Here is a 15,056-nt window from a genome sequence, read left to right as displayed (position 1 = left end):
ACGTCATTTATCAGTCACCTACAGCACCTATCCGTCACTTATCAGCCACCTACAGCACCTATCCGTCATTTATCAGTCACCTACAGCACCTATCTGTCACTTATCAGCCACCTACAGCACCTATCCGTCACTTATCAGCCACCTACAGCCCTATCCGTCATTTATCAGTCACCTATCTGTCACTTATCAGCCACCTACAGCCCTATCCGTCATTTATCTGTCACCTACAGCACCTATCCGTCACTTATCAGCCACCTACAGCACCTATCCGTCATTTATCAGTCACCTACAGCACCTATCTGTCACTTATCAGCCACCTACATCACCTATCCATCAATTATCAGTCACCTACAGCACCTATCCGTCATTTATCAGTCACCTACAGCACCTATCCGCCACTTATCAGCCACCTACAGCACCTATCCGTCACTTATCAGCCACCTACAGCACCTATCCGTCACTTATCAGCCACCTACAGCACCTATCCGCCACTTATCAGCCACCTACAGCACCTATCCATCACTTATCAGCCACCTACAGCACCTATCCATCACTTATCAGCCACCTACAGCACCTATCCATCACTTATCAGCCACCTACACACCTATCCATCACTTATCAGCCACCTACAGCACCTATCCATCACTTATCAGCCACCTACAGCACCTATCCATCACTTATCAGCCACCTACAGCACCTATCCATCACTTATCAGCCACCTACAGCACCTATCCGTCACTTATCAGCCACCTACAGCACCTATCCATCACTTATCAGCCACCTACAGCACCTATCCATCACTTATCAGCCACCTACATCACCTATCCATCACTTATCAGCCACCTACATCACCTATCCGTCATTTATCAGTCACCTACAGCACCTATCCATCACTTATCAGCCACCTACAGCACCTATCCGTCACTTATCAGCCACCTACAGCACCTATCCGTCACTTATCAGCCACCTACAGCACCTATCCATCACTTATCAGCCACCTACAGCACCTATCCATCACTTATCAGCCACCTACAGCACCTATCCGTCACTTATCAGCCACCTACAGCACCTATCCATCACTTATCAGCCACCTACAGCACCTATCCATCACTTATCAGCCACCTACATCACCTATCCATCACTTATCAGCCACCTACATCACCTATCCGTCATTTATCAGTCACCTACAGCACCTATCCATCACTTATCAGCCACCTACAGCACCTATCCGTCACTTATCAGCCACCTACAGCACCTATCCATCACTTATCAGCCACCTACATCACCTATCCATCACTTATCAGCCACCTACATCACCTATCCGTCACTTATCAGCCACCTACATCACCTATCCATCACTTATCAGCCACCTACAGCACCTATCCATCACTTATCAGCCACCTACAGCACCTATCCATCACTTATCAGCCACCTACATCACCTATCCATCACTTATCAGCCACCTACAGCACCTATCCATCACTTATCAGCCACCTACAGCACCTATCTGTTACTTATCAGCCACCTACATCACCTATCCATCACTTATCAGCCACCTACAGCACCTATCCATCACTTATCAGCCACCTACATCACCTATCCATCACTTATCAGCCACCTACAGCACCTATCCATCACTTATCAGCCACCTACATCACCTATCTGTCACTTATCAGCCACCTACATCACCTATCCATCACTTATCAGCCACCTACAGCACCTATCCATCACTTATCAGCCACCTACAGCACCTATCCGTCACTTATCAGCCACCTACAGCACCTATCCGTCACTTATCAGCCACCTACAGCACCTATCCGTCACTTATCAGCCACCTACAGCACCTATCTGTTACTTATCAGCCACCTACAGCACCTATCTGTCACTTATCAGCCACCTACAGCACCTATCCATCACTTATCAGCCACCTACATCACCTATCAGTCACTTATCAGCCACCTACAGCACCTATCTGCCACTTATCAGCCACCTACAGCACCTATCTGCCACTTATCAGCCACCTACATCACCTATCCATCACTTATCAGCCACCTACAGCACCTATCCATCACTTATCAGCCACCTACAGCACCTATCCATCACTTATCAGCCACCTACAGCACCTATCCATCACTTATCAGCCACCTACATCACCTATCCATCACTTATCAGCCACCTACATCACCTATCCGTCATTTATCAGCCAGCTACAGCACCTATCCGTCACTTATCAGCCACCTACAGCACCTATCTGTCACTTATCAGCCACCTACAGCACCTATCCATCACTTATCAGCCACCTACAGCACCTATCCGCCACTTATCAGCCACCTACAGCACCTATCCATCACTTATCAGTCACCTACATCACCTATCCGTCATTTATCAGTCACCTACAGCACCTATCCATCACTTATCAGCCACCTACATCACCTATCTGTCACTTATCAGCCACCTACATCACCTATCCATCACTTATCAGCCACCTACAGCACCTATCCATCACTTATCAGCCACCTACATCACCTATCCATCACTTATCAGCCACCTACATCACCTATCTGTCACTTATCAGCCACCTACAGCACCTATCTGTCACTTATCAGTCACCTACATCACCTATCCATCACTTATCAGCCACCTACAGCACCTATCCATCACTTATCAGCCACCTACATCACCTATCCATCACTTATCAGCCACCTACATCACCTATCTGTCACTTATCAGCCACCTACAGCACCTATCTGTCACTTATCAGCCACCTACAGCACCTATCTGTTACTTATCAGCCACCAACAGCACCTATCCGCCACTTAGCAGCCACCTACAGCACCTATCCGTCACTTATCAGCCACCTACAGCACCTATCCATCACTTATCAGCCACCTACAGCACCTATCCGTCACTTATCAGCCACCTACATCACCTATCCATCACTTATCAGCCACCTACAGCACCTATCCATCACTTATCCATCACTTATCAGCCACCTACAGCACCTATCTGTCACTTATCAGCCACCTACAGCCCTATCCATCACTTATCAGCCACCTACATCACCTATCCATCACTTATCAGTCACCTACATCACCTATCCATCACTTATCAGCCACCTACAGCACCTATCCGTCACTTATCAGCCACCTACAGCACCTATCCATCACTTATCAGCCACCTACAGCACCTATCCGTCACTTATCAGCCACCTACATCACCTATCCATCACTTATCAGTCACCTACAGCACCTATCCATCACTTATCAGCCATCTACAGCACCTATCCGTCACTTATCAGCCACCTACAGCACCTATCCATCACTTATCAGCCACCTACAGCACCTATCCATCACTTATCAGCCACCTACATCACCTATCCATCACTTATCAGCCACCTACATCACCTATCCATCACTTATCAGCCACCTACATCACCTATCCATCACTTATCAGCCACCTACAGCACCTATCCGCCACTTATCAGCCACCTACATCACCTATCCATCACTTATCAGCCACCTACATCACCTATCCGTCACTTATCAGTCACCTACAGCACCTATCCATCACTTATCAGCCACCTACAGCACCTATCCATCACTTATCAGTCACCTACATCACCTATCCATCACTAATCAGCCACCTACAGCACCTATCCATCACTTATCAGTCACCTACAGCACCTATCTGTCACTTATCAGCCACCTACATCACCTATCCATCACTTATCAGCCACCTACATCACCTATCCATCACTTATCAGCCACCTACATCACCTATCCATCACTTATCAGCCACCTACATCACCTATCCATCACTTATCAGCCACCTACATCACCTATCCATCACTTATCAGCCACCTACATCACCTAGCCATCACTTATCAGCCACCTACATCACCTATCCATCACTTATCAGCCACCTACAGCACCTATCTGTCACTTATCAGTCACCTACATCACCTATCCATCACTTATCAGCCACCTACAGCACCTATCCGTCACTTATCAGTCACCTACAGCACCTATCCATCACTTATCAGTCACCTACAGCACCTATCCATCACTTATCAGCCACCTACAGCACCTATCCGTCACTTATCAGTCACCTACAGCACCTATCCGTCACTTATCAGCCACCTACAGCACCTATCCGTCACTTATCAGTCACCTACAGCACCTATCCATCACTTATCAGCCACCTACAGCACCTATCCATCACTTATCAGCCACCTACAGCACCTATCCGTCACTTATCAGCCACCTACAGCACCTATCCATCACTTATCAGCCACCTACAGCACCTATCTGTCACTTATCAGCCACCTACAGCACCTATCTGTCACTTATCAGCCACCTACATCACCTATCCATCACTTATCAGCCACCTACATCACCTATCCATCACTTATCAGCCACCTACATCACCTATCCATCACTTATCAGCCACCTACATCACCTATCCATCACTTATCAGCCACCTACATCACCTATCCATCACTTATCAGCCACCTACAGCACCTATCTGTCACTTATCAGTCACCTACATCACCTATCTGTCACTTATCAGCCACCTACATCACCTATCCATCACTTATCAGCCACCTACAGCACCTATCCGTCACTTATCAGTCACCTACAGCACCTATCCATCACTTATCAGTCACCTACAGCACCTATCCATCACTTATCAGCCACCTACAGCACCTATCCATCACTTATCAGTCACCTACAGCACCTATCCATCACTTATCAGTCACCTACAGCACCTATCCATCACTTATCAGCCACCTACATCACCTATCCATCACTTATCAGCCACCTACAGCACCTATCCGTCACTTATCAGTCACCTACAGCACCTATCCATCACTTATCAGCCACCTACAGCACCTATCCATCACTTATCAGCCACCTACAGCACCTATCCATCACTTATCAGCCACCTACAGCACCTATCCGTCACTTATCAGCCACCTACAGCACCTATCCGTCACTTATCAGTCACCTACAGCACCTATCCATCACTTATCAGCCACCTACATCACCTATCCATCACTTATCAGCCACCTACATCACCTATCCATCACTTATCAGCCACCTGTGTAAGAATGGCTCGGATGTAGCAGCTGCGGCACTTTCTCTCCCCCAGTCCCGCTGTCCATCATCTGTGACTTTGCATGAGTTTAATACTAATTCCTGTGCGGTTACAGTCGCAGCCCCCGCGTCTGTTGTGCACTGTGAGTGGTTCTCCGCTGTGTATGCGATGTGAATAAGGAGCAAAATGTAAAGTAAAAGCTCCGCTCTGAGCGTCTCCGGGCGTCCTGCACAGTGCGGCGTATACATGCTTTATGGAATACTTAACGTTAACATTTAAAGGAGCGATGAGCGTGTCTGAAGGTTCAACGGAACGGAATATTCCCTAATAATGCCCCTGCAGAGCATCTCTGCCGTTGTACAGCCCTGCACAGCTGCAGAGCATCCTCATCACAGCCAGTAATACACAGTCATTGCAGGTTCTTAGGCATGCTAGACGCAGGGTTGTGCAATGAGCTGCAGAGGAAGTGAGCAGATGCTCTGCAGAGATAGTGATGGAGGTGTGATGTTCACACTTGTTCCTCCCCTCACTGTGCAGGGGGAAAGTGTCACAGCGCCAAAAAAAAACCCATCTACAGGACCAAATAAGGGCAAGATTGATGATCTGTGGTGTCGCACACTTCCCTTATTACCGGCTGCACAATGCACCCCGAGATACTGACAGCCACCAGCAGATCTGGCTATAAGGGGCTGCCGGGGAGGGGACGCTAGCTGGTGACCGAAATACACAATACGCTGCAGTGTGGCCACATACAGTGATGTCGTTTTCCTTGTAGCAACCCTGAGACCCGGCGTAGAACCCTCTGGTAACTTTACTGCCTGCTGGGACCCTAATGTACTAGACGTGTGCAAGCGTTGCGGAGAGTGTGCGCCGTGACACTAGAATGTCCTGTGTACTGTCCTCATATGGGGTCCCCACTCACAGGAACTCCGCTCATTTGTTGGGAGGGTTAATTCCTTGCTTCTCTCCTCAGTTCACTTTGTAATATGTTGGTCATGAGATGTTCTAGCCCCCTGAGGAAGTCACACCCCCCCATCTCGCACACAGCAAGGGTGTCACGGGGATACACAGAGACCATTGTGATGTCACTGCGAGGGTGACCTGGGCTGTGTGAGTGTGGTGTCTGCATGTCCCAGCTATGGTGCTGTGAGTGTGACCTGGGCTGTGTGAGTGTGCTGTCTGCATGTCCCAGCTATGGTGCTGTGAGTGTGACCTGGGCTGTGTGAGTGTGGTGTCTGCATGTCCCATTTATGGCGCTGCGAGTGTGACCTGGGCTGTGTGAGTGTGGTGTCTGCATGTCCCATTTATGGCGCTGCGAGTGTGACCTGGGCTGTGTGAGTGTGGTGTCTGTGTGTCCCAGCTATGGTGCTGTGAGTGTGACCTGGGCTGTGTGAGTGTGCTGTCTGCATGTCCCAGCTATGGTGCTGTGAGTGTGACCTGGGCTGTGTGAGTGTGCTGTCTGCATGTCCCAGCTATGGTGCTGTGAGTGTGACCTGGGCGATGTGAGTGTGCTGTCTGCATGTCCCAGCTATGGTGCTGTGAATGTGACCTGGGCTGTGTGAGTGTGCTGTCTGCATGGCCCAGCTATGGCGCTGTGAGTGTGACCTGGGCTGTGTGAGTGTGCTGTCTGCATGGCCCAGCTATGGCGCTGTGAGTGTGACCTGGGCTGTGTGAGTGTGGTGTCTGCATGTCCCAGCTATGGCGCTGCGAGGGTGACCTGGGCTGTGTGAGTGTGCTGTCTGTGTGTCCCAGCTATGGTGCTGTGAGTGTGACCTGGGCGGTGTGAGTGTGCTGTCTGCATGTCCCAGCTATGGTGCTGTGAGTGTGACCTGGGCTGTGTGAGTGTGCTGTCTGTATGTCCCAGCTATGGTGCTGTGAGTGTGACCTGAGATGTGTGAGTGTGCAGTCTGTATGTCCCAGCTATGGTGCTGTGAGTGTGACCTGGGCTGTGTGAGTGTGCTGTCTGCATGTCCCAGCTATGGTGCTGTGAGTGTGACCTGGGCTGTGTGAGTGTGGTGTCTGTATGTCCCAGATATGGTGCTGCGAGTGTGACCTGAGCTGTGTGAGTGTGCAGTCTGTATGTCCCAGCTATGGTGCTGAGTGTGACCTGGGCTGTCTGAGTGTGGTGTCTGCTTGTCCCAGCTATGGCGCTGTGAGTCTGACCTGGGCTGTGTGAGTGTGCTGTCTGCATGTCCCAGCTATGGCACTGTGAGTGTGACCTGGGATGTGTGAGTGTGGTGTCTGCTTGTCCCAGCTATGGCGCTGTGAGTGTGACCTGGGCTGTGTGAGTGTGCTGTCTGCATGTCCCTGCTATGGTGCTGTGAGTGTGACCTGGGCTGTGTGAGTGTGGTGTCTGCATGTCCCATTTATGGCGCTGCGAGTGTGACCTGGGCGGTGTGAGTGTGCTGTCTGCATGTCCCAGCTATGGTGCTGTGAGTGTGACCTGGGCAATGTGAGTGTGCTGTCTGCGTGTCCCAGCTATGGTGCTGTGAGTGTGACCTGGGTTGTGTGAGTGTGCTGTCTGCATGTCCCAGCTATGTCGCTGCGAGTGTGACATGGGTTGTGTGAGTGTGCTGTCTGCGTGTCCCAGCTATGTCGCTGCGAGTGTGACCTGGGTTGTGTGAGTGTGCTGTCTGCGTGTCCCAGCTATAGTGCTGTGAGTGTGACCTGGGCGGTGTGAGTGTGCTGTCTGCATGTCCCAGCTATGTCGCTGCGAGTGTGACCTGGGTTGTGTGAGTGTGCTGTCTGCATGTCCCACCTATGGTGCTGTGAGTGTGACCTGGGTTGTGTGAGTGTGGTGTCTGCTTGTCCCAGCTATGGCGCTGTGAGTGTGACCTGGGCATTGTGAGTGTGCTGTCTGCATGTCCCAGCTATGGCGATGTGAGTGTGACCTGGGCTGTGTGAGTGTGCTGTCTGCATGTCCCAGCTATGGTGCTGTGAGTGTGACCTGGGCTATGTGAGTGTGGTGTCTGCATGTCCCATTTATGGCGCTGCGAGTGTGACCTGGGCTGTGTGAGTGTGGTGTCTGCATGTCCCATTTATGGCGCTGCGAGTGTGACCTGGGCGGTGTGAGTGTGCTGTCTGCATGTCCCAGCTATGGTGCTGTGAGTGTGACCTGGGCGATGTGAGTGTGCTGTCTGTGTGTCCCAGCTATGTCGCTGCGAGTGTGACCTGGGTTGTGTGAGTGTGCTGTCTGCGTGTCCCAGCTATGTCGCTGCGAGTGTGACCTGGGTTGTGTGAGTGTGCTGTCTGCGTGTCCCAGCTATGGTGCTGTGAGTGTGACCTGGGTTGTGTGAGTGTGCTGTCTGCGTGTCCCAGCTATGGCGCTGTGAGTGTGACCTGGGTGGTGTGAGTGTGCTGTCTGCATGTCCCAGCTATGGCGCTGTGAGTGTGACCTGGGCGGTGTGAGTGTGCTGTCTGCATGTCCCAGCTATGTCACTGCGAGTGTGACCTGGGTTGTGTGAGTGTGCTGTCTGCGTGTCCCAGCTATGGCGCTGTGAGTGTGACCTGGCCGATGTGAGTGTGCTGTCTGCAAGTCCCAGCTATGTCGCTGCGAGTGTGACCTGGGTTGTGTGAGTGTGCTGTCTGCGTGTCCCAGCTATGGCGCTGTGAGTGTGACCTGGGCGGTGTGAGTGTGCTGTCTGCATGTCCCAGCTATGTTGCTGCGAGTGTGACCTGGGTTGTGTGAGTGTGCTGTCTGCGTGTCCCAGCTATGGTGCTGTGAGTGTGACCTGGGCTGTGTGAGTGTGGTGTCTGCATGTCCCATTTATGGCGCTGCGAGTGTGACCTGGGCGGTGTGAGTGTGCTGTCTGCGTGTCCCAGCTATGGTGCTGTGAGTGTGACCTGGGCAATGTGAGTGTGCTGTCTGCGTGTCCCAGCTATGGTGCTGTGAGTGTGACCTGGGTTGTGTGAGTGTGCTGTCTGCATGTCCCAGCTATGTCGCTGCGAGTGTGACATGGGTTGTGTGAGTGTGCTGTCTGCGTGTCCCAGCTATGTCGCTGCGAGTGTGACCTGGGTTGTGTGAGTGTGCTGTCTGCGTGTCCCAGCTATAGTGCTGTGAGTGTGACCTGGGCGGTGTGAGTGTGCTGTCTGCATGTCCCAGCTATGTCGCTGCGAGTGTGACCTGGGTTGTGTGAGTGTGCTGTCTGCATGTCCCAGCTATGGTGCTGTGAGTGTGACCTGGGTTGTGTGAGTGTGGTGTCTGCTTGTCCCAGCTATGGCGCTGTGAGTGTGACCTGGGCATTGTGAGTGTGCTGTCTGCATGTCCCAGCTATGGCGATGTGAGTGTGACCTGGGCTGTGTGAGTGTGCTGTCTGCATGTCCCAGCTATGGTGCTGTGAGTGTGACCTGGGCTATGTGAGTGTGGTGTCTGCATGTCCCATTTATGGCGCTGCGAGTGTGACCTGGGCTGTGTGAGTGTGGTGTCTGCATGTCCCATTTATGGCGCTGCGAGTGTGACCTGGGCGGTGTGAGTGTGCTGTCTGCATGTCCCAGCTATGGTGCTGTGAGTGTGACCTGGGCGATGTGAGTGTGCTGTCTGTGTGTCCCAGCTATGTCGCTGCGAGTGTGACCTGGGTTGTGTGAGTGTGCTGTCTGCGTGTCCCAGCTATGTCGCTGCGAGTGTGACCTGGGTTGTGTGAGTGTGCTGTCTGCGTGTCCCAGCTATGGTGCTGTGAGTGTGACCTGGGTTGTGTGAGTGTGCTGTCTGCGTGTCCCAGCTATGGCGCTGTGAGTGTGACCTGGGTGGTGTGAGTGTGCTGTCTGCATGTCCCAGCTATGGCGCTGTGAGTGTGACCTGGGCGGTGTGAGTGTGCTGTCTGCATGTCCCAGCTATGTCACTGCGAGTGTGACCTGGGTTGTGTGAGTGTGCTGTCTGCGTGTCCCAGCTATGGCGCTGTGAGTGTGACCTGGCCGATGTGAGTGTGCTGTCTGCAAGTCCCAGCTATGTCGCTGCGAGTGTGACCTGGGTTGTGTGAGTGTGCTGTCTGCGTGTCCCAGCTATGGCGCTGTGAGTGTGACCTGGGCGGTGTGAGTGTGCTGTCTGCATGTCCCAGCTATGTTGCTGCGAGTGTGACCTGGGTTGTGTGAGTGTGCTGTCTGCGTGTCCCAACTATGGCGCTGTGAGTGTGACCTGGGCGATGTGAGTGTACTGTCTGCTTGTCCCAGCTATGTCGCTGCGAGTGTGACCTGGGTTGTGTGAGTGTGCTGTCTGCGTGTCCCAGCTATGGCGCTGTGAGTGTGACCTGGGCGGTGTGAGTGTGCTGTCTGCATGTCCCAGCTATGGTGCTGTGAGTGTGACCTGGGTTGTGTGAGTGTGCTGTCTGCATGTCCCAGCTATGGTGCTGTGAGTGTGACCTGGGCTATGTGAGTGTGGTGTCTGCATGTCCCATTTATGGCGCTGCGAGTGTGACCTGGGCTGTGTGAGTGTGGTGTCTGCATGTCCCATTTATGGCGCTGCGAGTGTGACCTGGGCGGTGTGAGTGTGCTGTCTGCATGTCCCAGCTATGGTGCTGTGAGTGTGACCTGGGCGATGTGAGTGTGCTGTCTGTGTGTCCCAGCTATGTCGCTGCGAGTGTGACCTGGGTTGTGTGAGTGTGCTGTCTGCGTGTCCCAGCTATGTCGCTGCGAGTGTGACCTGGGTTGTGTGAGTGTGCTGTCTGCGTGTCCCAGCTATGGTGCTGTGAGTGTGACCTGGGTTGTGTGAGTGTGCTGTCTGCGTGTCCCAGCTATGGCGCTGTGAGTGTGACCTGGGTGGTGTGAGTGTGCTGTCTGCATGTCCCAGCTATGGCGCTGTGAGTGTGACCTGGGCGGTGTGAGTGTGCTGTCTGCATGTCCCAGCTATGTCACTGCGAGTGTGACCTGGGTTGTGTGAGTGTGCTGTCTGCGTGTCCCAGCTATGGCGCTGTGAGTGTGACCTGGCCGATGTGAGTGTGCTGTCTGCAAGTCCCAGCTATGTCGCTGCGAGTGTGACCTGGGTTGTGTGAGTGTGCTGTCTGCGTGTCCCAGCTATGGCGCTGTGAGTGTGACCTGGGCGGTGTGAGTGTGCTGTCTGCATGTCCCAGCTATGTTGCTGCGAGTGTGACCTGGGTTGTGTGAGTGTGCTGTCTGCGTGTCCCAACTATGGCGCTGTGAGTGTGACCTGGGCGATGTGAGTGTACTGTCTGCTTGTCCCAGCTATGTCGCTGCGAGTGTGACCTGGGTTGTGTGAGTGTGCTGTCTGCGTGTCCCAGCTATGGCGCTGTGAGTGTGACCTGGGCGGTGTGAGTGTGCTGTCTGCATGTCCCAGCTATGGTGCTGTGAGTGTGACCTGGGTTGTGTGAGTGTGCTGTCTGCATGTCCCAGCTATGTCGCTGCGAGTGTGACCTGGGTTGTGTGAGTGTGCTGTCTGCATGTCCCAGCTATGGTGCTGTGAGTGTGACCTGGGTTGTGTGAGTGTGGTGTCTGCTTGTCCCAGCTATGGCGCTGTGAGTGTGACCTGGGCATTGTGAGTGTGCTGTCTGCATGTCCCAGCTATGGCGATGTGAGTGTGACCTGGGCTGTGTGAGTGTGCTGTCTGCATGTCCCAGCTATGGTGCTGTGAGTGTGACCTGGGCTATGTGAGTGTGGTGTCTGCATGTCCCATTTATGGCGCTGCGAGTGTGACCTGGGCTGTGTGAGTGTGGTGTCTGCATGTCCCATTTATGGCGCTGCGAGTGTGACCTGGGCGGTGTGAGTGTGCTGTCTGCATGTCCCATTTATGGTGCTGTGAGTGTGACCTGGGCGATGTGAGTGTGCTGTCTGTGTGTCCCAGCTATGTCGCTGCGAGTGTGACCTGGGTTGTGTGAGTGTGCTGTCTGCGTGTCCCAGCTATGTCGCTGCGAGTGTGACCTGGGTTGTGTGAGTGTGCTGTCTGCGTGTCCCAGCTATGGTGCTGTGGGTGTTACCTGGGCAATGTGAGTGTACTGTCTGCGTGTCCCAGCTATGGCGCTGTGAGTGTGACCTGGGTGGTGTGAGTGTGCTGTCTGCATGTCCCAGCTATGGCGCTGTGAGTGTGACCTGGGCGGTGTGAGTGTGCTGTCTGCATGTCCCAGCTATGTCACTGCGAGTGTGACCTGGGTTGTGTGAGTGTGCTGTCTGCGTGTCCCAGCTATGGCGCTGTGAGTGTGACCTGGCCGATGTGAGTGTGCTGTCTGCAAGTCCCAGCTATGTCGCTGCGAGTGTGACCTGGGTTGTGTGAGTGTGCTGTCTGCGTGTCCCAACTATGGCGCTGTGAGTGTGACCTGGTTTGTGTGAGTGTGCTGTCTGCGTGTCCCAGCTATGGCGCTGTGAGTGTGACCTGGCCGATGTGAGTGTGCTGTCTGCAAGTCCCAGCTATGTCGCTGCGAGTGTGACCTGGGTTGTGTGAGTGTGCTGTCTGCGTGTCCCAACTATGGCGCTGTGAGTGTGACCTGGGCGATGTGAGTGTGCTGTCTGCTTGTCCCAGCTATGGCGCTGTGAGTGTGACCTGGCCGATGTGAGTGTGCTGTCTGCAAGTCCCAGCTATGTCGCTGCGAGTGGGACCTGGGTTGTGTGAGTGTGCTGTCTGCGTGTCCCAGCTATGGTGCTGTGAGTGTGACCTGGGTTGTGTAAGTGTGCTGTCTGCTTGTCCCAGCTATGGCGCTGTGAGTGTGACCTGGGCGGTGTGAGTGTGCTGTCTGCGTGTCCCAGGTATGGCGCTGTGAGTGTCTGCCATGAAATACATATAATAATTAATGGCTGCATTGCAGTATTCCTGTACGGATATAACTCGCCGTTGGGACACTACCAATGTGTAGCGTTCACAATGTCACAGCGCTCAGCGTTCCCTTATTATTATTCTACTGTAACAATGTAATGTGGGCTGCTCATTAGCAATGTCTGTCAGTGTACATGGACTGCTTGTTTCTGTCTGCCAGTAGCCTTCATGTACAATGTCAGTTGCTTAAGTCTATGTAGATCTGTTTCATTTGCATATTCTGGTAACTTTTCACCTGTATCGACTTACTCCACATCCTGTCACACAACCACAGCATCCTGACACACACAAAGTGCAGCACTGAGTCCCCTGGAGTATGTGATACACTAACAAACACTTCTATACACTCAGTATAAGTATGGGCCTGATTCCTGTTTGTAAGTAAAGCAAATTATCGAGCCACTGGGCAACACCATGCTGCACTGCAGTGGAGGGCAGATGTAACATGTGCAGAGAGAGTTAGATTTGGGTGGGTTATATTGTTTCCACGCAGGGTAAACACTGGCTGCTTTTGCATGTAGCCAACAAATGTTAGACAACTTTATTTTTACACCGCAATTTAGATTTCACACCCCACCCAAATTGAACTCTCTGCACATCTATCTGCCCCACCTGCAGCGCGACATGGTTTTACCCACTTGCTTGATCATTTGCTTTACTTACAAACATGAATCAGGACCTATATTCAGGCCCAGTCGGCCACCTACCCCACCCCTCCTACCCACCTTAGAGAGTGGTAAGACCATGAAGGCGCCTCCCCCGCTGGCCTCCACCACTATGGCCAGGAACTTGGGGTTGACGGCACAGAAGTTGCTGTCCCAGGTGTTCTGAGATACCCTGATGTCATCGTAGCACTGGTCCGCTTTCACCGGTTGGCCAAAAACGTGGCGAAACTTACTGCTGCGGACAACCTTCCTGCTCATGGTGAGGGCTCCTGGGTGGGTGGGAGAGAGGGTACAAGGCTATGGAACAGATGTTGACAGGTAGTGTAACGGTGGAGAAGACACTCATGGAGCACAGGGGGTTAAAAAGAGGTGTGACATTGTTACTTTGTATTTTGGAAAACACCTTGTGAAACTTAGTGGACTACTAACTGTGGTAATTAACTTTTCCATTTTTTTCTAAGCATTTTGTGTTTCTTATCTTTTTGTTTTTTCTATGCTCCACGACGGCGTTTTAACTCTCTTCTAGATCGACGTATTATATTTCCACAATGTAGAACAACTATCGACAGTCCTGAGTGCCCAGTGCTACAGCGACGAATATCGCAGAAGCTGAGATTGTCACTTCTTCCGCCGCAATGGACACATGCTATGCCAAGCCTCTAGCTCACAAGTAGATAGGTTAGAAGAAAACCTAACAGTTTCTAACTTCAAAAAAAGTTTTGCATATCATCTTGTAATCAGTTGATGGGGTGGAGAGGGTGTTCATCTCCAAAATAACCCAAAAGCAAAATGAATGAGGGGCAGACTTCTCTTTCAGTAATGGGTGAGAAGTGGGCACACTAGGAAGAGACGATGGAAGATTCAGGGGAAACCACAGCCAGGATCAGACAGTATGGTGAGAAGATAGGAGTGACAATGCTTAATGCATAGGTCCAACAACCCCCCACCCCCAAGCGCTGTCTCTGTCAGACCCCACTCTCCTGCTGAGATCCCTGCCTGGCACACTATATCATCAGTGGAATCCTTCACCCAGTGTATGCCCAGCTGTGCAGCGGCTTCCTCCTGGACCTCAGGATGTGTCATTGTCCCTTGCTCTGACCTGGGTCATGTCAGACCTATACCACAGCTGTAACAAATGGCCCAGATCCCAGAGAGACTGTCCCAGAGCTGCCTCTGCTTCTGCCCTGCTCAGTGCCACCCTCCTATATCCCAGCAACACCCTGACCTTACCTGTGTCTGCTGTCCGAGGTCTTCCTGACGCTGAAGCCGGGGTGTCAGTGATAACTGCTCGTCTTCTGCCTCAAAGTTCTGCTTTTCCGAAACATCTTCTGCAAGACAGAGGAGGGGGTGGGCAGGAAACAGACAGGGTGTCCTTTCTTCCTCTCCAGCAGGGGAGGGGTTAAATGAGCATTATACTGCAGGTCTTACTCCGGGACGCGGTTAAAAGAAGCGTAGTCCAGTAAAGGGTTACGGGATGGAAATTGCGGTCACTGAAACTGGAATACTTTCTTATTCCTGACAAATATGGGGTTAATGAGACA

General features: G+C 52.3%; 1 protein-coding gene across 1 annotated transcript in view; it reads right to left on the bottom strand.

The window, feature by feature from the left end:
- The window catches only part of CORO1A (coronin 1A), a 67,540-nt gene extending 52,687 nt beyond the window's left edge, over positions 1-14,853 (bottom strand). Inside the window, exons 1-2 of the mRNA XM_063935305.1 lie at positions 14,746-14,853; positions 13,576-13,784 (exon numbers count right to left, since the gene is read on the bottom strand). Of these exons, the coding sequence (XP_063791375.1) occupies positions 13,576-13,773 (198 nt within the window). The 5' untranslated portion in view covers positions 13,774-13,784; positions 14,746-14,853. The remainder of the gene's footprint in view (positions 1-13,575; positions 13,785-14,745) is intronic.
- Between the last annotated feature and the right edge of the window lie 203 nt (positions 14,854-15,056).

The sequence above is a fragment of the Pseudophryne corroboree genome, chromosome 7 (assembly GCF_028390025.1).
Source record: "Pseudophryne corroboree isolate aPseCor3 chromosome 7, aPseCor3.hap2, whole genome shotgun sequence".
Classification (NCBI taxonomy): domain Eukaryota; kingdom Metazoa; phylum Chordata; class Amphibia; order Anura; family Myobatrachidae; genus Pseudophryne; species Pseudophryne corroboree.
The sequence above is the reverse complement of the archived record's forward strand: the minus strand, read 5'-3'. Positions and strand labels throughout refer to the sequence as shown.